Here is a 25,553-nt window from a genome sequence, read left to right on the forward strand (position 1 = left end):
CCAACGAGCGTCTACGTTGCCAAGCGCTAACAATTTATTTTGTCACCCCCACACCAAACGTGCTCACAACACGCAGGTTAAAATATCAAAACAGACTCTGAACCAATTACATTAATTTGGGGACAGATCGAAAATAATTAAACCTTTATAGCAATTTAGCTCGCTAGCTAATTTGTTCTATTTAGATAGTTTGCTGTTGCTAGCTAATTTGTCCTGGGATTAACATTGTTATTTTACCTGAAAAGCACAAGGTCCTCTACTCCGATAATTAATCCACACATAAAATGGTCAACCGAATCGTTTCTAGTCATCTCTGGTCCTTCTAGGCTTTTTCTTCTCTTGACTTTATATTGCGATTGGCAACTTTCATAAATTACATGCATTACCGCCACCAACCGATTTCGTCTTTCAGTCACCCACGTTGGTATAACCAATGAGATGGCACGTGGGTATCTGCTTCTATAAACCAATGAGGAGATGGAGCGCGATCTGCATCCGAAATAGAACTGATTTCTATTTAAGCCCTTTGCAATGCAGATGCTTGTTGGTGCGCGTGAGCAGTGTGGGTGCAATAATTGAATAATATAGATTTTTTTATTTATATTGCAACGCGAGCGGTGTAGTCAGCTTGTAAAATAGAAGTCAGTTCTATTTGTGACGCAGATCGCGCTGCAAGTCCTGCCTCTCCCATCTCAGGGAACATTCTTCCTCAATGACAAAAGCTGACAAGTTATTACTAATAACAAAGGTAACTAATAGCTAGTTCTGTGGAAACATTAAAAACTTTGAGCCAGGAATTTCCCCCCAGATTGCAATTTCATTTTGTGCACATACACAGTCCTTGGTAAACCTGACATGAAGCATCTAACACCATATTACATTATAATCCTCTTATAAAACCCTGTGACAGCTTTGGGTCTCAGTCTCACCAGGGTCTAGCACCAGGTCACTGGTGAACATGTTTTTCACTGACATGTTGGCACACAGTTTGACTGTCTTCAGGTGGCTGTGGCGGCGGTTGAGGTAGACAGAGAGAATGTACTGCAGGTCCATCATCAGACAGGTCCAACGCACCGTAGAGGGGGCGGGACCCACCAGTCCTGGCCAATAGAAGAACTTGGTCATGATCAAGGAACACCGCAGTACAATTGTAATTTGCTGGTTTAGCCATGTTCAGTGAAGACATCACAGAAGACAAAACTCGACAAATCTGATTCAAATGACCAGCTTTTAGCTGTTACAATTCAACCAGTTTTGCTTGAACATGATTGTTGCTGTAACTGTGTCACTATGTTCGGTGTAGATGTATGTTTTCACCGTGTCTGGCTGTTTTTGCAGTGCTCTCGTACACCGAGCCCTTGGCCGCTCCACACAGGAAGGGGAACTGCAGCCAGGTGGCCGTGGACTTGAACTCCTTAAACAGGTTGGAGAAGGAGACACGGATCACCTGGCCCTCCTACAAAAAACAGCAGAGGAAACAGGGAGGTCAAATATAGTACCTGTAATTCTTATGGTGGGGTTGTACTGGTAATTGGTAAAAATGTGAATACGTATTTGTACAGTTTAGTTCGTTTGAGGTAAAATGGACTCTTAACAGCGTGATGAAACTTTGCTAGTTTCTTGAGTCGGCAAGGAGCAACAAAGTCTCGGGTTGCAGAGGTAACAACCCCCACAATGAAGCAGCAGCACACATATACATATAACTCATAGATTAATTATGTTCCTATGGCAGCACATGCAATCAGGAGCGAAGGAGAAAATGTGCGTCTAAAAATATGTTTTTATTTTTGCTATTCAAACTGTTACAGAGACCGCAGTCATTAGTCTGGCCAATTAGTCATCCTAAATTCCAGGACCATCACAACCCTACATCTAGAGTGAGAAAAGGTCTATTTCACTCTTTGCAACCATGAGGAGAGTGATAAGTGATCCACTGAACCCCTAGGCAAATCGAATGACAGAATGATATAGTGTGTCCAACTTTTAAGCATGGTTTTGAGTGGCCTGGGGTAGAAGAAATCAACCTTGTCAAAATGAGGTACTAGGTCTTGTGTATTGGGGTTCTGCTGCAGAGCATCATAGAGGTTTATATGTGTTAAGATGAGCAAGGTCAAATAAATGGTTGAACTCACACTTGTTATTTGGCCAGTTGTCCTGCAAGGACTTCTGATTGGTCAACCCCAGGCTAGTGTGGGGGGATTATAAATGGCATCCTGTTCCTTTGTTCGGTGGAGAAAAGCTGTGGACAGGGGAGACTGAACATCTACCTCCCAGCATAACATCTTGATTTGTCCTTCTCAAATAAACCTATTTTTCTCGCCCTGATTTGCTTTGGAGTTTGTGTTATTGAAGAATAACATCAATTGCTAACACTACACAACAGAGACAATTGACTTAAAGTAATCTGACCTTGGCAAGGGCCATTGAAGTCAGTGTGTCCATGGACCTAGATGATAGACGCTCAGCAGTTGTGCACTTTCCCTGATTATCTCAACTGAGAATCAGAGACAGGGAAATCAAGGCACATGCTTCCGCTGTGGCAAAGCGGGACATCAGGCGTCTATGTGCTGATGTAAGGACATGAATTGCCGGCAACATCGCGCTCAGAGAAAACATCAAAGACTGTTTGTTTTCAGACGTTCCAACAAAATAAAAATATATGTTCACGCTGTTGAGCAGAGAACATTGAGGTGAGAGACTCAGACAAGGAAGTCACACTGAAAATCCTGACTGTTGCTGGGGGGGGGGGGGGGTATGGCTACTATGTCTCTCCCTTACTAGAGGGGCAGCCAGTACATATGGAGATTGACACAGGGGCAGCTGTATCTCGTGTCAGACACAAACCAACGTTTTTGAAAGCACAACGCTTAACTTATACTATCAAACCAAAAGCCGAGGCTGACTTCGAAGCTCTAGTTAAGAACAAAGTATTGGAGCTGGTCAGCGTGAGTGAATGGGCTACACACCAAACACTACGAGAGATAGGCGGGCACCTAAACGGTTGGACTTGTAGAATAGACTCTCCCAACAGTTCATGTAGAGAGAGTTGTGTATTGGGGTTGTGCGGCAGAGCATCATGGTGGTTCGTATGTGTTAAGACGAGCACGTTCAGATAAATGGTTGAACAAATTCATGTCTCATCAAGATTTAATTGTTATAAAGGCGTGGTTATGAAATCCACAAGACAAGGAACCCAGGTAGAGTCAGAGACGAGGTAGATGCGACAAAACTTATAATGGTAGCAAGAAACCATATGGGCAATCCCAGGGGAAGGTCACCCTGACAAAAAAGGTGAATTATTCGAAAATGAAACCATGCTCATTCAGTAATTATCCATAAGGTATATATACTGACCAAAAATATAAACGCAACATGTAAAGTATTGGTCCCATGTTTCATGAGCTGAAATAAAAGATGTCCCCCAGAGCTGTTGCCAGAAAATTTAATGTTAATTTCTCTACCATAAACCACTTCTAACGTTGTTTTAGAGAATTTGGCAGTACGTCCAACCGGCCTCACAACCACAGGCCATGTGTAACCAAGCCAGCCCAGGACCTCCACATCAGACTTCTTCACCTCTGGGATTGTCTGAGACCAGACACCCAGACAGCTGATGAAACGGAGGAGTATTTCTGTCTGTAATAAAGCCTGTTTGTGGGGGAAAACTAATACTAATTGGCTGGGCTGGCTCCCCAATGGGTGGACCTGTGCCCTCCCAGGCCCACCCATGGCTGTGACCCTGCCCAGTCATGTGAATCCATTGATTAGGAACTCATTTATTTATTTAAATTGATTGATTTCCTTACATGAACTGTAACTCAGTAAAATCATTGAAATTGTTGCATTTATATTTTTGTTGAGTATATTTTGAAGTGCAGACATTATTTAGGTACAATTCCATCTGCTGACATTTTACAAAAGTTCCAAGGTTGACAACAAATGTGTTTCGATAGATTTTGATAAAGAAATCTTTAAGATTTGAATGTCAATGGGTGTAATATCCATAACGGTTGTATTTCCACTCTAAAGTAATAATGGAAATTACATCCTTTTCAAATGTTTCCTTTTTTTTGTGTTCAGCCAAGCCTTTCCTTCAAAATGCCTATTCATGTTTTGACCTAAGAGACTTACAAACTCAGACTTCTGCTAATATGTTCAGTCTCCCAAAATCTGGCCCATTTAATGTTACAAGTAATGCCTCTGTTTTATTTGGCCAACATGCCAATATTTGGGTATTCCAAGGGGACCTATAGACACACACATCAGAAGCTTAATTTACATTTTGCTTGTCCATTCTGTGAGACATTCAAGTTGTGATTTTGCCTGCAAATGTAACATCCATAAAGCTGGAATCAACAAGACCAGTCATGATTCTGTCTGGTAACTTATCAAGGAGAGTTCCATGGTTGAACGCCTGAACAGCACACGTATTCATAAAGGGTCTCTGAATAGGATTACTGATCTAGGATCAGATCCCCTACTAATCTTATTCATTATGATCTAGGGAAAACTGATTTTAGACCAGCACTCCCACTCTGAGAGGCTTTATGAATATGGTCCTGGCTAAATGCAAGGATATTAGAATAACATAATCTCCCAAAACCCTAGACAAGACAATAACAGAGCTGAACGTGTCACTCGAGGTGCTAAAGCCTAGACTGTATTATAGAGGCACCAAAACAACTAGTCTAATGAACTACTGTAGGCTTAAAACTTAGAGATTTATATTACTCGTTCAATAATTAGATGGATAAATCTAAGAAGCTTAGATGGACAGATTTAGAAGGCTTATTTTCCCAATTCCAGTTAAGATCTCAACTAAATGTCATAATCCCCAATGAGTGGTGGTAAAATAACCTTGGGTTTTAAATCCATAGGAACTACAGCACTTTCAAAATGAAAGGTTGGGTATAAAACACATGAGAAAGCAGCCAATTCTAGCAGGTAGATCAATACCACAAGGAACAAGTGGTGTTCTACTGAGAATCAGTTCCGGAGGCATGCTACTATACTCCACAAAAATATAAAACGCAACATGTAAAGTGTTGGGCCCATGTTTGAAGAGCTGAAATAAAAGATTCCAGAAATTGTCCATATGCACAAAAAGCATTTCTCTAAAATGTTGTGCACAATTTTTTACATCCCCGTTAGTGAACATTTTTCCTCTGCCAAGATAATCCATCCACCTATCAGGTGTGGCATATCAAGAAGCTGATTAAACAGCATGATCATTACACAGGTGCACCTTGTACTGGGGACAATAAAAGGCCACTCTAAAATTTGCAGTTTTGTCACACAACACAATGCCACAGCTGTTTCAAGTTGAGGGAGATTATAAATGGCATGCTGACTGCCCGAATGTCCACCAGAGCTGTTGCCAGATAATTTAATGCTAATTTCTCTACCATAAGCTGCATCCAATGTTGTTTTAGAGAATTTGGCAGTATGTCCAACCGGCCTCACAACCGCAGACCACATGTAACCACGCCAGCCCAGTGGGTGGTCCTACGCCTTCCCAGGCCCACCCATGGCTACACCCCTTCCCAGTAATGTGAAATCCATAGATTAGGGCCTAATACATTTATTTCAACTGACTGATTTCTTTATATGAACTGTAATTAAGCAAAATTGTTGAAATTGATGCATGTTACGTTTATATTTTTGTTCAGTATAAAAGCAGGTATTGAGTGTCGTGGAAGTGGGAGAGAGGAGACAGACTATTCTGAATAGTAATGTTATTTCACTTTTAACACGGCAAATTCCTTAGAATTATGAGGCATATATTTATTTGATCAGTGCTATGCCAATCCATCATACTATCAAAATACTAAGTACTATGCCCTTGTTGAAAAATAACATGCCTCACAACACAGATATCCTATATAAATCCGTTTTATAAAGTATGTAATTACATGCCTGACAATGCCATTGTGTTCCTTCCTAGTCTCGAAAACCCAACCCTAGGCAACACAGTGACTAGGGTCTGGTTTGATGGACTCTTTTGGCATTGAGGAACTACGTCACTTCCTAGGTCCGCTTCAATAAAATACAAAATATTTGCTAGCGAGATGGAGATCAAGAGGCTGGTTTGCATTAACTAGCTGAACGAGAACCACTGCAAATGTTTTCCCCCCAAACTATGGTTTTGAATCGCGACATTCTGAAATGTCTGCCTCGTGATTTTTTGGTTGAGTATTTTTTACGCTTATTGACAAAGGCAGTGACATAGTAACTCTATCATTGAAACCAGACCCTAGTTCCTTCAATTGGAATGACAACCACAATGGAGTGTGCCAATACAGAAAATAATGGTACACCTAAGCTGTACATAACAATGCGGAATTCAACCCAAGAAAGGGCCAGGACGGAAAATCATGTCCCCAGTCTGTACCTCAGCAGCAATATCCATATGCACTACAAAGTGTTTGGCAGGACTGGGTCTGAAGAGCAGGTAGAGGTAGCGTCCTGTCAGCCCCAGGGACTGAGTGCTGGTCTTGGGCAGAAGGATGTAATTGCTGGCTGGAATGGACCCTCGGATCCGAAACACTGAACACATCAGTGTTTTGTCCTGTCAAAATGTCATAATGAAAAGTCACAATTAAAAGCAAACTGAAGACCTGGGGTGAATCTCAAAAGTAGTTTCTGATTCCTCATTTCCCATCTGACATAAGCAGGGGCATTGGATGAGAAGGTCTAAATGGGGTCAACCTCAGAGCTTCTCCTCACTTCTCTGATTGGACGAGGGGAGAGAGTGGGCACAAGGTATTGAGTACCTTTAACATGATTGCCACCCCAGGTTGCCTCCTATCTCCAATGCTGGTTGGGTAATAAGAGTGACTTGTTAAGAGTAGTGTTGCCTACCATATAGGTTGTCACATCTCCCTCTCTTGAGGTCTTCTTCCATTCCTCAACTCTCATGTGTTTGAAGATGTTGACATAGGGGTGTTGCCACACTGTCAGGCACAATAAACATTGAAGGGCACTAGTTATAAATACTGTAAAAGCATTTAACGTTAGCTAGTTGGAATAGTTGTCATAATTCATTACTCTATTTTTAACTAGCAGTGAAATACGTTAGCTGGTAACCTGCAGTGATATGCAATTAAACCCTTTACCTCTCGACGTCATTGTAGCAATATGTCAGGGAGTCCTTTCAAGTTACTTAGCTAACGTTAGCTAGTAAGTTCATTCACCTGTTGATATCTGGCAAAATATGTACTATAATGCTGTACCGGATAGCCACTGTGGCTTTGCTGTGCTATCAACTCGACCTTTGGTAACAAAGGTACCATCAACATTTAACGTGCTTTACGAAAGAAGTACATATCTTGTCTCACTCCATATTTTCCTTTGAAATTGTGGAAGCAAGGTTTTTTATGTTCTTCGCCATGTAAACAACAGATTTTGGCATGACAATCTGTACTCTCCCGCTACAATCGCCGCCGTTTCCAACGGTAATACGTAGTCACGTCTTTGCGTCCCACGGTGCCTCTGGGAGCGGTAGTTCAGGACCATAGAGAGCAATAGTAATGGCGTCTTTTTGTTGGCATTAACGCCACCATGGCTCGTGCAAATTAATGTGGTTTTGTGGTAAACACAGGTTTATGAGATCTTATACGTGTTGCTCTATGTGGTAATCTTCATCAACTAACATTCAATTTTGGGAACACAAATGCACAAACACAAATGTTTCATAATTCATAAAGGTAATGTTAACTGACTGACATATCATAGAACAAAACATATACTACATATAAAAAAAGTATGTGGACACCCCTTCAAATTAGTGGATTTGTCTATGTCAGCCACACCCGTTTCTGACAGGTGTATACAATCGAGCACACATCCACAAAATCGCCATTGACAAACATTGGCGGCAGTAGAATGCCCTTACTGATGAGTTGAGTGACTTTCAACGTGGCACTGTCATAGGCTACCACCTTTCCAACAAGTCAGTTCTTAACATTTCTATCCTGATTGAACTGCCCCTGTCAACTGTAAGTGAAGTGCAAATGTCTAGGTACCGCCGAGGGCTGAAGTGCGTGGTGCTTAAAAATGGTCTGTCCTCCGCTGCAACACTCACTACCGAGTTCCAAACTGCCTCTGGAAGCAATGTCAGCACTGAACTGCTTGTCGGAAGCTTCATTAAATGGGTTTCCGTGGCCTGGCAGCCACACAAAAACCTAAGATCACCATGCACAATGCCGGCTGGAGTGGTGTAAAGCTCACCGCCATTGGACTCTGGAGCAGTGGAAATACGTTCTCTGGATTGATGAATCACACTTCACCATCTGGCAGTCCGACGGAAGAATCTGGGTTTGGCGGATGCCAGGAGAACAATACCTGCCCAAATGCATAGTGCCAAATGTAAAGTTTGGCGGATGAGGAATAATGGTCTGTGGCTGTTTTTCATAGTTCGGGCTAGGCCCCTTAGTTCCAGTGAAGGGAATCTTAAGTCTACAGCATACAATGACATTCCAGACGATTCTGTGCTTCCAAATTTGTGGCAACAGTTTTGGGAAGGCCCTTTCCTCTTTCAGCATGACAATTTCTACATGCATAAAGCAAGGTCCATACAGAAATGGTTTGTTGAGATGGTGTGGAAGAACTTGACTGGCCTGCACAGAGCCCTGACCTCAACCCCATCGAACACCTTTGGGATGAATTGGAATGCTGACTGAGAGCCAGGTCTAATTGCCCGAAGTCAGTGCCGGACCTCACTAATGATCTTGTGGCTGAATGGAAGCAAGTCCCCGCAGCAATGTTCCAACATCTAGTGAAAAGTCTTCCCAGAAGAGTGCAGGGGGGACCAACTCCATATCAATGCCCTTGATCTTGGAATGAGATGTTCGACAAGCAGGTGTCCACATACTATTGGTCATGTAGTGTATAAGATCTCCGAAGCCTATGTCTATCCCAAAACCCCATTCTTTCCCCATTAATTTCCCCCATAGGAATGGTTGAGCCAGAGAGTATGAGGCAAAACAACAGGTTTTACTCTGCCCAAAATCTGTCCACAGAAATAAGCCAACGAAGTGAGGATTTTTTATATGGAGGTCAATGAGATAAGAGTATAAAATTTGGTCAACATTAAAAAAGTATTGCTAATTTGCTAAATGGGCTTATTTGACCAAATAGAAGTTTGGTTAGATTAGGAATGCACTGATATAGGTGGACTCAAGTGGCATTTCGGCAACTTAGAAAAAATAACTTAATATTGGAGTTGTCTGTTGTCATGGAGATAGACTCATTATGGATAAAACCGATTTTAGCATGGACATTGCCATTGAGGGCTTCCACCATTTTAAAGTAGTCAACTGGGTGGGGATTCCTATGAATTGGGAGCAATCGGCCAATGAAGAAGAAAATGTTCTACTTTAAAACAGTGATCGCCTCAATGGCGATGCCTATGCTATCACAGGCGTTATAATAGCACAGATACAAAGATGAGACCTTTATCTATTTCTATGGCCTGTTGTTCACGCATGTTTCTGCTCTCTCATTGGAAAGAATGGTCCCACCTGATCTCACCTCTTCCCGCCTGCCTTCCATCTTTAAGGACATATATTTCCATTGTTAGAACGGTCACTCAACTATCTTGTCAATAAAATAGACAATCTTTTGCTGAACAACCAGAGGTAACTAATTTCCGGTTTTTAGGACTACAAGCTGTTGAGCTTTATTGGTCAAGATAGGTCATGGGCGCATTAATCTGCCCAGGCGTTGCTGACACATGACAGATCTTAAAACGCCTGGAATGGTATTTTACGTTTCAGTAAACCACATTGTTTGTTCTATCAGTCTGTCAGTCGATGAACCAGTCGATGAAGTGGCCTGCAACCATTGGATGATGAATGCAGCATCTGAGCAGTGGAGCCCGACCCATGTCTTGAGTTGGATAAGGATCATTTTAAGCATAAATTCCACACTAAACATGATATGGTAAAAGGTCATGTTAAATTGCGTAAAGTGACTGATGCATTCAGGGTTCACATACGCATCACTGACACAAACGTGTTTTTGAGTTATCCACCCTATGGCCTCCAGAAAGACAACAGCAGGAAAAGTATGATTTTTTAAAGTCATATTTCATTTTATCTATTGACATTTCAAAAGTCTTGTAGCGAAAAGCTTCACTCATCTCGAATACAAAATGACTACTTGAGACACAATCACTAGTGAACGTCTACACACCCCTTGCACAGTCTTCACATTTGGAGCCTTAAAATGAAATCTCAAAAGGGAATAAATGTGAGGGGTTTTGCCCCCTAACGATCTACACAACCTACTCCGCATTTTCAAAGCGAGAGAAAAAATATAGACATTTTTCCAAATTCATCAAAAATGAAGATGTTTTGATTGCGTATGTCTTCACACCCCAGAGTTAATACTTGGTGGAAGGAGCCTTTGGCAGCCATTGCAGCTGTGAACAATTTTGAATAACATTCTACCAACTTTTATTTTCAACTATTGTGGTGGCAGCATCAGGCGCACCGTTTTGTGTCAAAAACTGCAACGCTGCTGGGTTTGTCGTGCTCAACAGTTTCCCTTTGTGTATCAAGAATGGTCTACCAGCCAAAGGACTACCAGCCGAAGGACATCCAGCCGACTTGACACAACTGTGGGAAGCATTGGAGTCAACATGGGCCAAGCATCCCTATGAAACGTTTTTGACACCTTGTAGAGTCCATGCCCTGGCAAATTGAGGCTGTTCTGAGGGAAAAAGGGGGGGTGCAACTCAATATTAGGAAGGTGTTCCTAATGTTTGGTAAACTCAGTGTATGTTGCCCTAAGAGTTGTGCAAATGTAACAGTCTTTGCTTCCGTCCCTCTCCTTGCTCCAACCTGGGCTCATACCAGGGATCCTCTGAAACCATCAACAACTGCCTCCCATGAAGCATAGTTAACTATCGCTACACAAAAGCCACGGCCCTTGCAGAGCAAGTGAAACAACTACTTCAAAGTCTCAGAGCAAGTGATGTCACAGATTGAAATGCTACTATCTAGCTAGCCATTTGACACACCGGTTAGATCTTATTTAAAATTATTCCCAGCTTTAATGGCTGCAAAATACTTCCACGAAGTATTAACTCTGGGGTGTGAACACAAATGCAATTTAGACATGTTCTTTTTTCTTGTGGAACAGTTTCCATCATTTCCTTTAACTTTGAAAATGTGGAGTAGGTTATGTGGATCGGCAGGATTTGTATTTATTTAATCCCTTTTTAGATGTAATTTTAAGGCATGGGGGGAGTTGGATGTGTAGACTTTAACTAGGCACTGTACCACTCATCATTTGGAAATACATTAAAATACTGTACATTAACAGAGTGACACACAAATAATATCTTCCTTCTGTAGCTCAGTTGGTAGAGCATGGCGCTTGTAACGCCAGGGTAGTGGGTTCGATCCCCGGGACCACCCATACGTAGAATGTATGCACACATGACTGTAAGTCGCTATGGATAAAAGCGTCTGCTAAATGGCATATATTATTATTATTATATTATCTTACTTAAAGGCCCAGTGCAGTCAAATTTCAGTTTTCCCTGTGTTTTGTATCATATTGTACAACAGCTGAAAATAACACTGTAAAAGTGGGAAAAATGTGATCAGTGTAACTTTCTGATAGTTGCCAGTTGAAAATACAATTTACACGGGACCTTCTAATCTGCAGGTTTTGCATGGGCGGAGTTGTCTTGCATGATGACATCCCCAGGCAGTATAAATTGATAGACCAATAACAAAAAAAGTGTCAAACCTCTCTGCCAACAGCTAGTTTTCAAGTTACATTAGGCACCCCCAATTAGACCCCTTACTTAGACCACCTCTGAAACTTCTTGCTTGCGAAACAATTATTTTTGTCATTTTGTTTTACATTTTAATTTCAAACTATTACACTACGGTACTTAATTGTTACCCAGAAATTATTTCATATTAGATCAAAAATGGCTGCATTTGGGCCTTTAATCTGAATAAATATTTACAACATGTGGAGGTAACTCAACCGGGTCGTTTAAGTGAATGAGGAATGACACCTGCATAGATGGACTAGACCCCGTGGTCTCATTAGGAGTTAGGTGTGTGCAGTCTGTACTCTTCTCCAGGGTTGCCTTTGTGGTACGACAATGCAGTTGAGCGAGAGACTCAGGTGTCATGGAGGTGTTCCGAGCATGCTGTCTTGAACTTTGAGCCTGCGGAGATGGAGGACTATCAGGTTGGACTCCTGTTGGTGGTGGTGTAGAAGCTCCACTGTTCTCTGGAACTGTGGCGATGGAGAATGGTTCTACTCTTGTCTCGGTTAGTCACTGTCCACAGCACACCACCTCCACCTCCATCCTACAGCTTCGCAGTTTCTTCGCAAGCTCTGTCTTCACCTGCAACCAACAGAGGAAAAAACATTCTTCCCTCCCTTCAACTGAAATGTGTGAGTTTGTCCTTGCTGGTCACTGATGCACAGTCTACTATTCTTCATACAATTCTACTCCCTCAGTAAATGATAGCCTGTCTTTTTGCAAAACCAATTTTTAATCAAAGGATGTTGAATTGATGCATTTTTCCTACTCAGGATTGGCGATTACAGAGCAAAAGAGGACATCTGCAACTATACTGTACATGAGAATGGAAGAAGCTACCTGCCCCGAGGACCACGAGGGGGCTAAAGGGGCCTTTGGCGCAAAAGATGATCTGTATCTCCGTTGCGCTGTCAGCACAATGGACAGGGAACGCCGTGGTGTGTGTAGGGCGGCTATGAGAAGTCACTGGGTGGTAAGGTATGACTCCTTTTTGGTTTCCATAAAAAGCAGGCAAAAATGCATGCGTTCCTAAAGCACAGAAGTAAGACTCGAGGACTGCAAGGTTGCTGAGGACAGTGACAGACCCCGGCTTTAAGTTTACAGCCAGCATGTGGTGCACAGAATCCTCAGTCTTCTCCCTCCTTCAAACAAATGACTCCAGGCAAAAGCAACGGATCTTTACACTAGAGTCAAAGTGGTCCACAGTGTATTGGAGTGTGTCAAGAAGCTGTGGGGCGACAGTGAGTTCGAAGCCATTTAGGCACAGTGCAGTGCCAGTGGCACTGATGCACCACCACCAGCGCCAAGCAAACAACGATGTTACAGTATATAAGTACAAACCTCCAGGCCTACATGATACAGTAGGCCAGCAGAACTGAGGAGAAGAGACTGAGTGGAAAACACCGTTCTTCAGCACGTTGGATACCGTCATTGGTGAAACGTCAGAACTGGTGAAGGCCCTGTGTGCCTTTGACCCAGAGAGCCATGACTTTCTAAATGAGTTAAAAGGCGAATCCACTGCGAGATCTAAGCAAAACAGATTTGGTGGAAGCTGAGTTCAGTGCCGTTTGCTAGGTTTTTCTGACTGAAATCGCCCGCTCTGGCTCCAATGACGACAATTTGACCCCACTTGATATCCTGCAATGATTCTCTGGGCCTCTTTCCGCTATGCCGACCATGCTTACTACACTGAAACATGGACTGACTTTTTGGGCGTCCAATCAGAACAGAACAAACACGCTACACCCGAGGAAAGCTCAACTAATCCAACTGGCATTTGAGGGGGATCTCACAAGAAGATTTCAAGGAATGATCGATTGATCGATTATTCATGAAATTCCACAGAGCATCAAGGAAGTTGCAACCCTTTTGAAAACGTAAGATTGTTTCAATCTAGCTGGTTGGTTTTGATCAAGATCTTGCTTTAGGGCGCTGTCCATGGTGTTGATGGAGTGCAGTGAGATGTCGTGGCATCGAAACTGTCACTTCTTGGTCAAAAGCAATTATTGAACTTTTATGTTTACTGTGGTGTAGTGTAGTGTAATGCAAGCTGAATTCCATATAATTCCAATGTAAGAACCCAATGACGCCCCTGGGTATAGCTACATATCAGTATGTTTCATCATAGAAATAGATAACCAGAATCAAATTGAGCCTTTCTCCCATAGCCTATTGGTTTTCGCGGCTGTAAATGGAACTGTACTTATTGGAAACGTGTTTATGGTAGGCTGGCATTGCTTAATTGATTATGTGGGTCGAATTTGATTCACAGAAGTGTATTCACAACCTGTTGCCATATCACAACCTGTTGCTGAACTCATGAGCGAGCAGTATGCTTTTCCATGTTTGAAGCTGGCCTGTATATACCTATTTGTTTGGCAAGACAGCTGTGCATGGCTGCATCTCACTGTAGTAGGCTGTAGGCTATGTTTTGGTTATTTGCGTCTCCATTCGCCTTTTGTTTACTGTGTTTGTTCCTTGTTAATGTAACGAGCCTAAATATAGACTGTGTCATGCCTTTATCGATCTGACATTTTGCTTTACTAAGCCTACTACTTGGTTCCTCTGTTTTGTTCTGGTCGCATTCATTCATTCGTTCGTTCGTTCGCATTCGCAGTTGTGTCGTATTCTAAGCCAAACTGTTATTCAGTATTTATGTTTGCACGCATGAATAACTAGGCTACTACTATTTTGGTAAGACAACTGTGTGTATCACTGCACTCACATAGGCTGCTTGTAATAGATGAATTTCCCTATCTATCTTGTAGCCAATATTCATTACCAAAACGGGCTAGCTGTATGGTATGGTCCATTGTGCTGATAAAACGCAGCAGAGATTTCAGATTTCAAAAGCACTCAATGATCTTGGAGTCTCAGCATTTGAACGTTATGTTTATTGTGGAACAGCGTGATTATATCAGCAGAATTCAATATCATTCTAATGCAAGGACACCCCCAAAAATGTAGCCCCCTCGCCCCTTTAGTCACTTTATCCTGGGGCCGGGTCTGCAGCTGCCGCACATTAGAATGAACAGGTCTGACGTCCAAAAGGCATTAGTCTAATAATAGTAGTTGCCCATTCCTAAAGTAATTCAGAATGCCATTAACATTTCTTTCAGACACTAGCGAACCTGTCAGATACTTATGACCCAGCTGACTTCACATCACACCATAACCCAGACCGTTTACAGCAATTGCCACAGATAATCGAGGTAGCCAAATGAGTCTTCAATCAGGGATGTGCAGTTGGCAGTAAGTGTGTACGTTACAGCTTATATAGGAAAGGATGGGGCACCTCAGGGGGAGCATGTGATGAGTTTGATGGATGGAAAACAATAGAAAAACACAGAACATAACGAAAAAAAAACACAATAGAATCTTACAAACCTCTTTGTTACAGTAGCAGTACAGCACAGCCACCAGAAATCCCTATAGAGACACAACGCTTGGGTTAAAACAAAACACTGATAGGCTTCACTTGCTAGGTAATAATGCAAGGCTATGGTTTGTTGACCTGGGTAACCTGGTTTCAGGTTCCTCACCTGAAATGAGTTGAGGAAGAGCGTGAAGAAGACCTTGATGTAGCGCAGGATGCCAGTGGTCTGCTCATCAGTGGCAAAGATGAAGATGACCTCATGGATGCCAAATAGAGGGATGAGGGTCAAGGTCGCCTTGGCCAAGCTATCAGGAGATAGGACATAGGGAGGAAATTTGTCTCACTGTCTCAACTAACTTTCCGCATGTCTTTCCCTCTTTCTTTTAATCTGCCCCTTTATCTTTCCTCCTCTCTCTGTCACCAACTATCAAATTGGATGCCACATCGGTAAAGGAAGAGGCCTGTGTGTAATATCATTATATCAGACTCTTGTCCTTCTTCCTTACCGAAGCTTGTAGTCAGGATAGCCATTCTGATTGTTGGCACGTAGTTTGGATAGAATCACCTTCAAAATCTTCATGAAAATCAATAAGTTGATCTGTTGACAGTAGCATTTGCAATCTTTCAAAAACAAACACACACACACACAGCCATGTATGACAAGTAGGCTGTAAATATGCAGACCAACACAATGCACACAGACAGGCACACACACACACACACACACACACACACACACACACACACACACACACACACACACACACACACACACACACACACACACACACACACACACACACACACACACACACACACACACACAACAGAGCCAATAGCCGCCCTCACCAGTGACGCAAACAGAATGGGAAACCGTATTATCCACCAGTAGCTCATATTTTCATTGACAGCCCAGCACCTGAGGGTACCACATTGGGACATTCATTGTTTACATCTGTCTCTAAATCAATGCAAACAACAGGCCGTGCAGTGTGCACTGATTGAGGTGACACATGGACACCCACTCACTCTTTGTTTTCTCTCAATAGCTTGGCCAACATCCAAGGAAGGACAAATAAAAGAGGGGTTCCTGACAAAGAAAGACATTGAGCATTAATAAGACACAGTGGGTATAAAAGGCAGAAGTGGTATTTTGGATGTAGACAAAGGATACGTTACTCACCCCAGCCGAGGCAGATATAAGGCAAGTACTTGTTGTTCTCAATTAATACGGAGGCGATGAGCACCGAATACAGGTATATGGCCTCTCCAAAGAACCAGTAGTGATTGGCTAGAACACAATACTGCATCACCACCTGGGCCATCCTGCAGCCAATGGCAGCCTTGAAATAAAGATGGTAAAGATGGTGATTACTATAAAGGTCAATCAGTGATGACATTTTGCTAAAACAACTCCTGGTCTCCACAGATCATGTCACCATATTCAAGGGTATTCAAGTGTTTGCAGACTTGAAGGAATAAATATGATAGGAACAAGCAATATGGTAGCTCCACCTACACTGCTCACAACCCACCTCGTGACTCAGCATTTCTCCCAGGTCGGCCTGTCTCATGATCTCCCGGCCCCAGTGACGCTCCAGCATGGTGTCCTTGACGATCACCGACACGGCTCGCAGGATGAAAGACACAAACAGGTTTGCGTGGATGTAGTTGCGGGTGCAGTGAAGCTTCCTGATAGGGAACAATAGAGGCAGATGACCAAGAAGTATTACTACCAAAAAAATACCATCAAAGAAAACTACCCAGAAATCTTCTCAAGATGTCCTTATGTTTAGTCACACTCACAAACCTTCCCATACTGTTACTTCTCTAGGGTTGCTTTTCCAATGCTCATCCAAAGCATCCTTTTGGGCTTTCTGTGGTAAATATGACTTCGATGTAAGTTCTTGATTACTGGAATAGAGATGAGTGAAGTGGACCAGTGTTTCTATTTGAAGAGTGGTGGCGAACAGAAGGACAAGTGTACCTGATACTCAGTAGAATAATGAGCGCTGAGACCAGGGTGAAGAGGGACAGGGTGTAGCCAACCGTGTAAAGCATCCTGAAGCTCACCATCAACTGCTTGAACCACAGCTGTGGAAAAAACAATGCAGAGCGGCGTTACCATGGAAACTCATGTCAGAAGAGATTATGTTAAGTAAGGACTTTATATACACATCTTGTCACTGACAAAGACAAACAACTTTTTTTTTTTAAAGCGTTGGTCGTTCCCAAATCGCTTCCTAGCCTTTCCCCTTAGCCTTAATCCATTCATGTTTGCAGATCTGTAAGGTGGAAACGTCATCATTACACTGCTCATACCTACAATATCCAGACCCTTCAGATCTTACAAACATTGAAGGCTTTGCGTTAAGGGACTGCATACGTTTACAGTAGTACAGCCCTAAAAATGACGGAACAGAAGGCTGATTTACCTGAAGAGCTCAGGGGCACGGTGCTCATTAACACCTACAAGTAAAAAACAATCGATGATGTTTTTGTCAGGTACCTCCTGAGATGTGATTTCCTGTTCCTCTTCACACTGAGACATGTCCCTCCAGACTTCCCCGTCCTCCTCCTCCACCCAGTGGCCATCAGAGCCACACCGCCGACGCACCACACCCTGAGACACTGGACATCCCGCAGACATGTCCAGTGTGTGTGCACATACGCACACATGCACGTGCGCGCACACACACAAACATAAATACACATTGAGTGCACAGACAAAAATATTTTTTCCACAGAAACACACATACAGCTTGTGCCCACACACACCCACACACTATTCTGAAAGCAACACGTACAAACAATGTTTCCGAATTGGCATAATTATTGGAGCTGTGTCTGAGAGTAGGCGTGCTAAAATAGGATCAGTTTTGCCATTTAGATCTGTTGGGTTCTGAGAATATGAAATGTTACTTATTCATGTCACTGATGGAGTGCTCAGGTTGAGGGTCTACAACAGAAGTTAAGGGTTATAAGAGGAAGGTATACAGTGGGTGCAATGTATTGAGTGCAGGGAAGTGATTACATGTGGCACACATTGAGAAGGGGAGACGGTGGAGAGATTAGAAACTAACAAATGCCACTAAGGGAGAGAGGGTAATGTATAACGTTTACATTATGTACGGATATGTTATTGTTAGTCATTAGGGATCTCCTGGGAGGAGAAGAGACACAGTCTGGTATCAATAACCATGCCAAACTTGAGTTGGGGAGGAGTGAGCACTTTGCGGTAGAGGTCAGGTCAGATGAAGTGAGGAAGAACAGATATCACTATGGTTCTGTCTAGCAATAGGGATGGGTTGGCTGTTCGGTTGTGGAGGAGGAGACTCAGCCTAGGGGAAAGGGTTAAATATCAGTGCTTGTGTCAAATGTTTTTCTGTCTGAATTACAGCTGAATTACAGCTGTACCTTTTGGGAAGAATTCAACTTGGTTAAGCTTCTCTAGTGTTCGTGAGTAATTTACTCTGAAAAAGAAGAACCTAACAGATCATAATGAATATGATTATTAGAACAGCACTGCTCCCTTTATATGTTTTATGAATAGGTCAATATATTTTGGGGTATTATTCTGTGCCATCATATCACAATTCAATAGATGACCATCGACAATACAATGTAGATTTTTTAAAAGTCAGTCACCTTTGTCAAACCAGGGCAGGTAGGAGGGACAGGACACATTGACCACCGACCCTGGAAGACCATCAGGCCAGCAGGCATAGCGGTCAAACGTCCTGTTACAGAACAAACCTGGGAGACAGAGAAAGAACATGACCACGAGCGTTCCATTTGTAGCTTGGTCATCCAGACTGACCAAAATAGTGTGTGCAGTGTTTAGAATGCCTTTACGAGGCAATTCTATCTGACCAAGGATAGGCAACTACAACTAGCTGCACTTCAATGTAAACTTACAGCGCATTTCAAAAGTATTTTTTCTTTTGCACTGGCTGTACACACTTCATAAGTCTTGGCCCAGAGTGCTGCGTTGTGCCCTTCCCCCGGAGTGCTGCTGCTCTGAAGCACCTCTCACTCATATGGCTGCCATCACCTGATCAGGTCTTTCTCACAGGCTACAAGTGTAGACAGACACATCGGGGAAGCAACTGCGCGCATCCTTATCCAATTCCAAGTTGCATATTGAAGATATTGGATGAACTGCCCACATTTACTTTTCGTCAGCCAAGAAGATGAGTAAGCTTAAATGTAACAAACAGCAAAAGCACTAGCCTATGCCAATTTACTATCCCCCATAGTACAAAAGTTGACCTATTCTATTCTGAGCTGCCAGAGCCGCCCTTCACTCCGGCGCTGCCAGAGTCGCCCTTCACTCCGGCGCTTCCAGAGTCTCCCGTCTATTCGGGGCCCGCTGAAAGGGTCCCCAATCCGGGGTCGGCGGTGAGGGTCGCCGCTCCAAAGGCGCCACCTAAGTGGGCCAAGACTAAGGTGGAGTGGGGTCCACGTCCGGCGCCAGAGCCGCCACCGCGGACAGATGCCCACCCAGACCCTCCCCTATGGGTTTAGGTTTTGCGGCCAGAGTCCGCACCTTTGGGGGGGTTACTGTCACGTCCTGACCGTGTCTCTATTTTAGATTGGTCAGGGCATGAGTTGGGGTGGGCATTCTATGTTTTGTTCTAGTGGGTAGTTGTTTTCTGTTATGTGTCTGCACCAGCCAGAACTGTTTCATTAGGCATTAGACCATTAGACCATAACAACATTTCATTAGACCGACCATAACAACATTGTTATTTTTGTGATTTCAGTGTTCATTAAATAAATATGGACACATACCACGCTGCACCTTGGTCCTCTCTTTCCAACAGCCATTACAGCCTTATGCTACAGCCAACTTTTTCACATTTGAACTCATCAGTCCAGAGCACCTAATGCCATTTTTTTCACCCCAGTTCCTGTGTTTCCATGCACAGTTGAGTCGCTTGGCCTTGTTTCCACGTCGGAGTTATGGTTTTTTGGCCATAAGTCTTCCATGAAAGCCACTTCTGACCAGACTTCTCCAGACAGTAGATGGGTGTACCAGGGTCCCACTGTTTTTTTGCCAATTCTGAGCTGATGGCGCTGCTGGACATCTTCTGATTGTGAAGGGAAGTAAGCATGATATGTCTTTCATCTGCTGCAGTAAGTTTCCTTAGCCAACCACTGCAACTACGGTCCTCAACGTTGCCCGTTTCTTTGTGCTTCTTCAAAAGAGCTTGGACAGCACATCTGGAAACCCCTGTCAGCCTTCACATTTCTGCCTGGGAGAGACCGTGCTGATGCCATATAACTACCTTGTGTCTTGTGTCTGGTGTATGACTTTTGACGGTAAACTGTCTTCAGCAACCTCACCTTGTTAGCTGAGTTTGGCTGTTCCTCACCCAGTTTTATTCCTCCTACACAGCTGTTTCTGTTTCAGTTAATGATTGTGTTTCAACCTACGTAATGAGTTGAGGATCATTAGCACCTGTTTGGTATAATTGTTTAATCATACATATGCCTCCAAAATCTCTGACTTTGTGCAAGTGTACCTAAAATAATTTATGCTGTTTTGAAGGCAAAGGGTGGTCACACCAAATATGGATTGGTTTAGATTTTTCTTCTGTTCACTCACTTTGCATTTAGTTCATTGATAAATATCATCTATTAGCATGTTTATTTTTGAAAGCATTCTTACTTTACAGCATTTTTTCACACCTGCCTAAAACCTTTGCACAGTACTGTATGCGTGAAATTTGCTTTGATTTAGAATTGACAATTATCATGCACCTGTCTGGAAACAGGGGCAGGGGAAAAAATACATGTCATCTTAAATAGCATGCCAGTCAGATAGGCTGTACTCTTGTTGTAAAAATACGCAAAGTGCTTAATATTAGGAAAGTTGAGAAATAATTGTAGGCCAAGTCTATAGTGTTATGCAGGTGAATGAGGACCCAAAAGCGACTTAACAGAAACAGAGTTTATTCCAGTCCAAACAGAAAACGACTAATCCTGAATTCTTAACAGGTAATGTCCAAACGGGGAATAACAGAAATCCTCTAGTCTCTAGAGGGGAATAACAGGAGAAGCGGCCACAGACTGCAGGTCGCTTCGGGTAGGCGCAGGCCGTAGCTGATAGAGACACCTGCTCACACGCAGCATCTGATGAAGGCAAAAACACGACAGGACGGAACAAGAACACAGTACAGCAAACAAGGATCCGACAAGGACAGAAGCGGAAACAGAGAGAGAAATAGGGACTTAATCAGAGGGCAAAATAGGGGACAGGTGTGAAAGAGTAAACGAGGTAGTTAGGAGAATGAGGAACAGCTGGGAGCAGGAACGGAACGATAGAGAGAGAGAGAGAGAGGGATAGAGAGAGGGAAAGAACCTAATAAGACCAGCAGGGGGAAACGAATAGAAGAGGAAGCACAGGGACAAGACATGACAATCTATGACAAAACATGACAGTACCCCCCCACTCACCGAGCGCCCCCTGGCGAACTCGAGGAGGAACCCTGGCGGCAACAGAGGAAATCATCGATCAACGAACGGTCCAGCACGTCCCGAGATGGAACCCAACTCCTCTCCTCAGGACCGTACCCCTCCCAATCCACTAAGTACTTGTGTCCACGTCCCCGAGAACGCATGTCCATGATCTTCCGTACCCTGTAAATAGGTGCGCCCTCGACAAGGACGGGGGGGGGGGAGACGAACGGGGGCGCGAAGAAAGGGCTTGACACAGGAGACATGGAAGACTGGGTGGACGCGACGAAGATGTCGCGGAAGAAGAAGTCGCACTGCGACAGGATTAACGACCTGAGAAATACGGAACGGACCAATGAACCGCGGAGTCAACTTGCGAGAAGCTGTCGTAAGGGGAAGGTTACGAGTGGAAAGCCACACTCACTCAATACCTAGGACTCTTAATCCTACGTTTATTGGCGGCTCTCACAGTCTGCGCCCTATAACGGCAAAGTGCAGACCTGACCCTCCTCCAGGTGCGCTCACAACGTTGGACAAAAGCCTGAGCGGAGGGAACGCTGGACTCGGCGAGCTGGGACGAGAACAGAGGAGGCTGGTACCCAAGACTACTCTGAAAAGGAGATAGCCCGGTAGCAGACGAAGGAAGCGAGTTGTGAGCGTATTCTGCCCAGGGGAGCTGTTCTGCCCAAGACGCAGGGTTTCTAAAAGAAAGACTGCGTAATATGCGACCAATCGTCTGATTGGCCCGTTCTGCTTGACCGTTAGACTGGGGATGAAAAGCGGAAGAGAGACTGACGGAAGCACCAATCAAACGACAGAACTCCCTCCAAAACTGAGACGTGAATTGCGGACCTCTGTCCGAAACGGCGTCTAACGGGAGGTCATGAATTCTGAACACATTCTCAATGATGATTTGTGCTGTCTCCTTAGCGGAAGGAAGCTTAGCGAGGGGAATAAAATGAGCCGCCTTAGAGAACCTATCGACAACCGTTAGAATCACAGTCTTCCCAGCTGACGAAGGCAGACCGGTAATAAAGTCTAAGGCGATGTGAGACCATGGTCGAGAAGGAATGGGAAGCGGTCTGAGACGACCGGCAGGAGGAGAGTTACCTGACTTAGTCTGCGCGCAGTCCGAACAAGCAGCCACGAAACGGCGCGTGTCACGCTCCTGAGTAGGCCACCAAAACCGCTGGCGAATAGAAGCAAGCGTACCCCGAACGCCGGGGTGGCCAGCTAACTTGGCAGAGTGAGCCCACTGAAGAACAGCCAGACGAGTAGAAACAGGAACGAAAAGAAGGTTACTAGGACAAGCGCGCGGCGACGGAGTGTGAGTGAGTGCTTGCTTTACCTGTCTCTCAATTCCCCAGACAGTCAACCCGACAACACGCCCTTCAGGGAGAATCCCCTCGGGGTCGGTAGAGGTTACAGAAGGACTGAAGAGACGGGATAAAGCATCAGGCTTGGTGTTCTTAGTACCCGGACGATAAGAAATCACGAACTCGAAACGAGCTAAAAACAACGCCCAACGAGCTTGACGCGCATTGAGTTGTTTGGCAGAACGGATGTACTCAAGGTTCTTATGGTCAGTCCAAACGACAAAAGGAACGGTCGCCCCCTCCAACCACTGTCGCCATTCGCCTAGGGCTAAGCGGATGGCGAGCAGTTCGCGGTTACCCACATCATAGTTGCGTTCAGACGGCGACAGGCGATGAGAAAAATACGCGCAGGGATGGACCTTATCGTCAGAATGGGAGCGCTGGGACAGAATGGCTCCCACGCCCACCTCTGATGCGTCAACCTCGACAATGAATTGTTTAGTGACGTCAGGAGTAACAAGGATAGGAGCGGATGTAAAACGCTTCTTGAGGAGATCAAAAGCTCCCTGGGCGGAACCGGACCACTTAAAGCACGTCTTGACAGAAGTAAGGGCTGTGAGAGGAGCTGCCACTTGACCGAAATTACGAATGAAACGCCGATAGAAATTCGCGAAACCGAGAAAGCGCTGCAACTCGACATGTGACTTAGGGACGGGCCAATCGCTGACAGCATGGACCTTAGCGGGATCCATCTGAATGCCTTCAGCGGAAATAACAGAACCGAGAAATGTGACGGAGGAGACATGAAAGGCGCACTTCTCAGCCTTCACATAGAGACAATTCTCTAAAAGGCGCTGGAGGACACGTCGAACGTGCTGAACATGAATCTGGAGTGACGGTGAAAAAATCAGGATATCGTCAAGGTAAACGAAAACAAAGATGTTCAGCATGTCTCTCAGTACATCATTCACTAATGCCTGAAAGACAGCTGGAGCATTAGCGAGACCGAACGGCAGAACCCGGTATTCAAAATGCCCTAACGGAGTGTTAAACGCCGTTTTCCACTCGTCCCCCTCCCTGATGCGCACGAGATGGTAAGCGTTACGAAGGTCCAACTTAGTAAAGAACCTGGCTCCCTGCAGAATCTCGAAGGCTGACGACATAAGGGGAAGCGGATAACGATTCTTAACCGTTATGTCATTCAGCCCTCGATAATCCACGCAGGGACGCAGGGGTACCGTCCTTCTTCTTAACATGACAAAAAAAACCCCGCTCCGGCGGGAGAGGAAGAAGGCACAACGGTACCGGCGTCGAGAGAAACAGACAGATAATCTTCGAGAGCCTTACGTTCGGGAGCCGACAGAGAGTATAGTCTACCCCGGGGGGGAGTGGTCCCCGGAAGGAGATCAATACAACAATCATACGACCGGTGAGGAGGAAGGGAGGTGGCTCTGGACCGACTGAAGACCGTGCGCAGATCATGATATTCCTCCGGCACCCCTGTCAAATCACCAGGTTCCTCCTGTGAAGAGGGGACAGAAGAAACAGGAGGGATAGCAGACATTAAACATTTCACATGACAAGAAACGTTCCAGGATAGGATAGAATTACTAGACCAATTAATAGAAGGATTATGACATACTAGCCAGGGATGACCCAAAACAACAGGTGTAAAAGGTGAACGAAAAATCAAAAAAGAAATGGTCTCACTGTGGTTACCAGATACTGTGAGGGTTAAAGGTAGTGTCTCACATATGATACTGAGGAGGAGACTACCATCCAAGGCGAACATGGGCTTGGGCTCCCCTAACTGTCTGAGAGGAATGTCATGTTTCCGAGCCCATGCTTCGTCCATAAAACAGCCCTCAGCCCCAGAGTCTATCAAGGCACTGCAGCAAGCTGCCGAACCGGTCCAGCGTAGATGGACCGACAAGGTAGTACAGGATCTTGATGGAGAGACCTGAGTAGTAGCGCTCACCAGTAGCCCTCCGCTTACTGATGAGCTCTGGCTTTTACTGGACATGAAATTACAAAATGTCCAGCAGAACCGCAATAGAGACAGAGGCGGTTGGTGATTCTCCGTTCCCTCTCCTTAGTCGAGATGCGAATACCTCCCAGCTGCATGGGCTCAACACCTGAGCCAGTGGGAGGAGATGGTTGAGATGCGGAGAGGGGGGACACCGTTAACGCGAGCTCTCTTCCACGAGCTCGGTGACGAAGATCTACCCGTCGTTCTATGCGGATGGCGAGTTGAATCAAAGAATCCACGCTGGAAGGAACCTCCCGGGAGAGAATCTCATCCTTAACCTCAGCGTGGAGTCCCTCCAGAAAATGAGCGAGCAACGCCGGCTCGTTCCAGTCACTGGAGGCAGCAAGAGTGCGAAACTCTATAGAGTAATCCGTTATGGATCGATCACCTTGACATAGGGAAGCCAGGGCCCTGGAAGCCTCCTTCCCAAAAACTGAACGATCAAAAACCCGTATCATCTCCTCTTTAAAGTTCTGATACTCGTTAGTACACTCAGCCCTTGCCTCCCAGATAGCTGTGCCCCACTCCCGAGCCCGTCCAGTAAGGAGTGATATGACGTAGGCGATACGAGCTCTA

At 44.5% G+C, this 25,553-nt stretch overlaps 2 protein-coding genes across 2 annotated transcripts in view; both read right to left on the bottom strand.

Moving 5' to 3' along the window:
- Positions 1–7,478, bottom strand: part of wdr90 (WD repeat domain 90) — a 58,081-nt gene extending 50,603 nt beyond the window's left edge. Inside the window, exons 1-5 of the mRNA XM_046369061.1 lie at positions 7,116–7,478; positions 6,862–6,953; positions 6,392–6,568; positions 1,318–1,456; positions 930–1,100 (exon numbers count right to left, since the gene is read on the bottom strand). Coding sequence (XP_046225017.1) covers positions 930–1,100; positions 1,318–1,456; positions 6,392–6,568; positions 6,862–6,953; positions 7,116–7,128 — 592 coding nt within the window. The 5' untranslated portion in view covers positions 7,129–7,478. The remainder of the gene's footprint in view (positions 1–929; positions 1,101–1,317; positions 1,457–6,391; positions 6,569–6,861; positions 6,954–7,115) is intronic.
- A 4,034-nt stretch (positions 7,479–11,512) lies between these two features.
- The window catches only part of LOC124047605 (glucagon receptor-like), a 32,642-nt gene continuing 18,601 nt past the window's right edge, over positions 11,513–25,553 (bottom strand). Inside the window, exons 4-14 of the mRNA XM_046367925.1 lie at positions 18,819–18,926; positions 17,680–17,801; positions 17,158–17,264; positions 16,706–16,862; positions 16,354–16,513; positions 16,200–16,260; positions 16,020–16,089; positions 15,677–15,768; positions 15,337–15,475; positions 15,182–15,223; positions 11,513–12,376 (exon numbers count right to left, since the gene is read on the bottom strand). Coding sequence (XP_046223881.1) covers positions 12,305–12,376; positions 15,182–15,223; positions 15,337–15,475; positions 15,677–15,768; positions 16,020–16,089; positions 16,200–16,260; positions 16,354–16,513; positions 16,706–16,862; positions 17,158–17,264; positions 17,680–17,801; positions 18,819–18,926 — 1,130 coding nt within the window. The 3' untranslated portion in view covers positions 11,513–12,304. The remainder of the gene's footprint in view (positions 12,377–15,181; positions 15,224–15,336; positions 15,476–15,676; positions 15,769–16,019; positions 16,090–16,199; positions 16,261–16,353; positions 16,514–16,705; positions 16,863–17,157; positions 17,265–17,679; positions 17,802–18,818; positions 18,927–25,553) is intronic.

This window comes from Oncorhynchus gorbuscha, linkage group LG11 (genome assembly GCF_021184085.1).
Source record: "Oncorhynchus gorbuscha isolate QuinsamMale2020 ecotype Even-year linkage group LG11, OgorEven_v1.0, whole genome shotgun sequence".
In the NCBI taxonomy this organism is placed as follows: domain Eukaryota; kingdom Metazoa; phylum Chordata; class Actinopteri; order Salmoniformes; family Salmonidae; genus Oncorhynchus; species Oncorhynchus gorbuscha.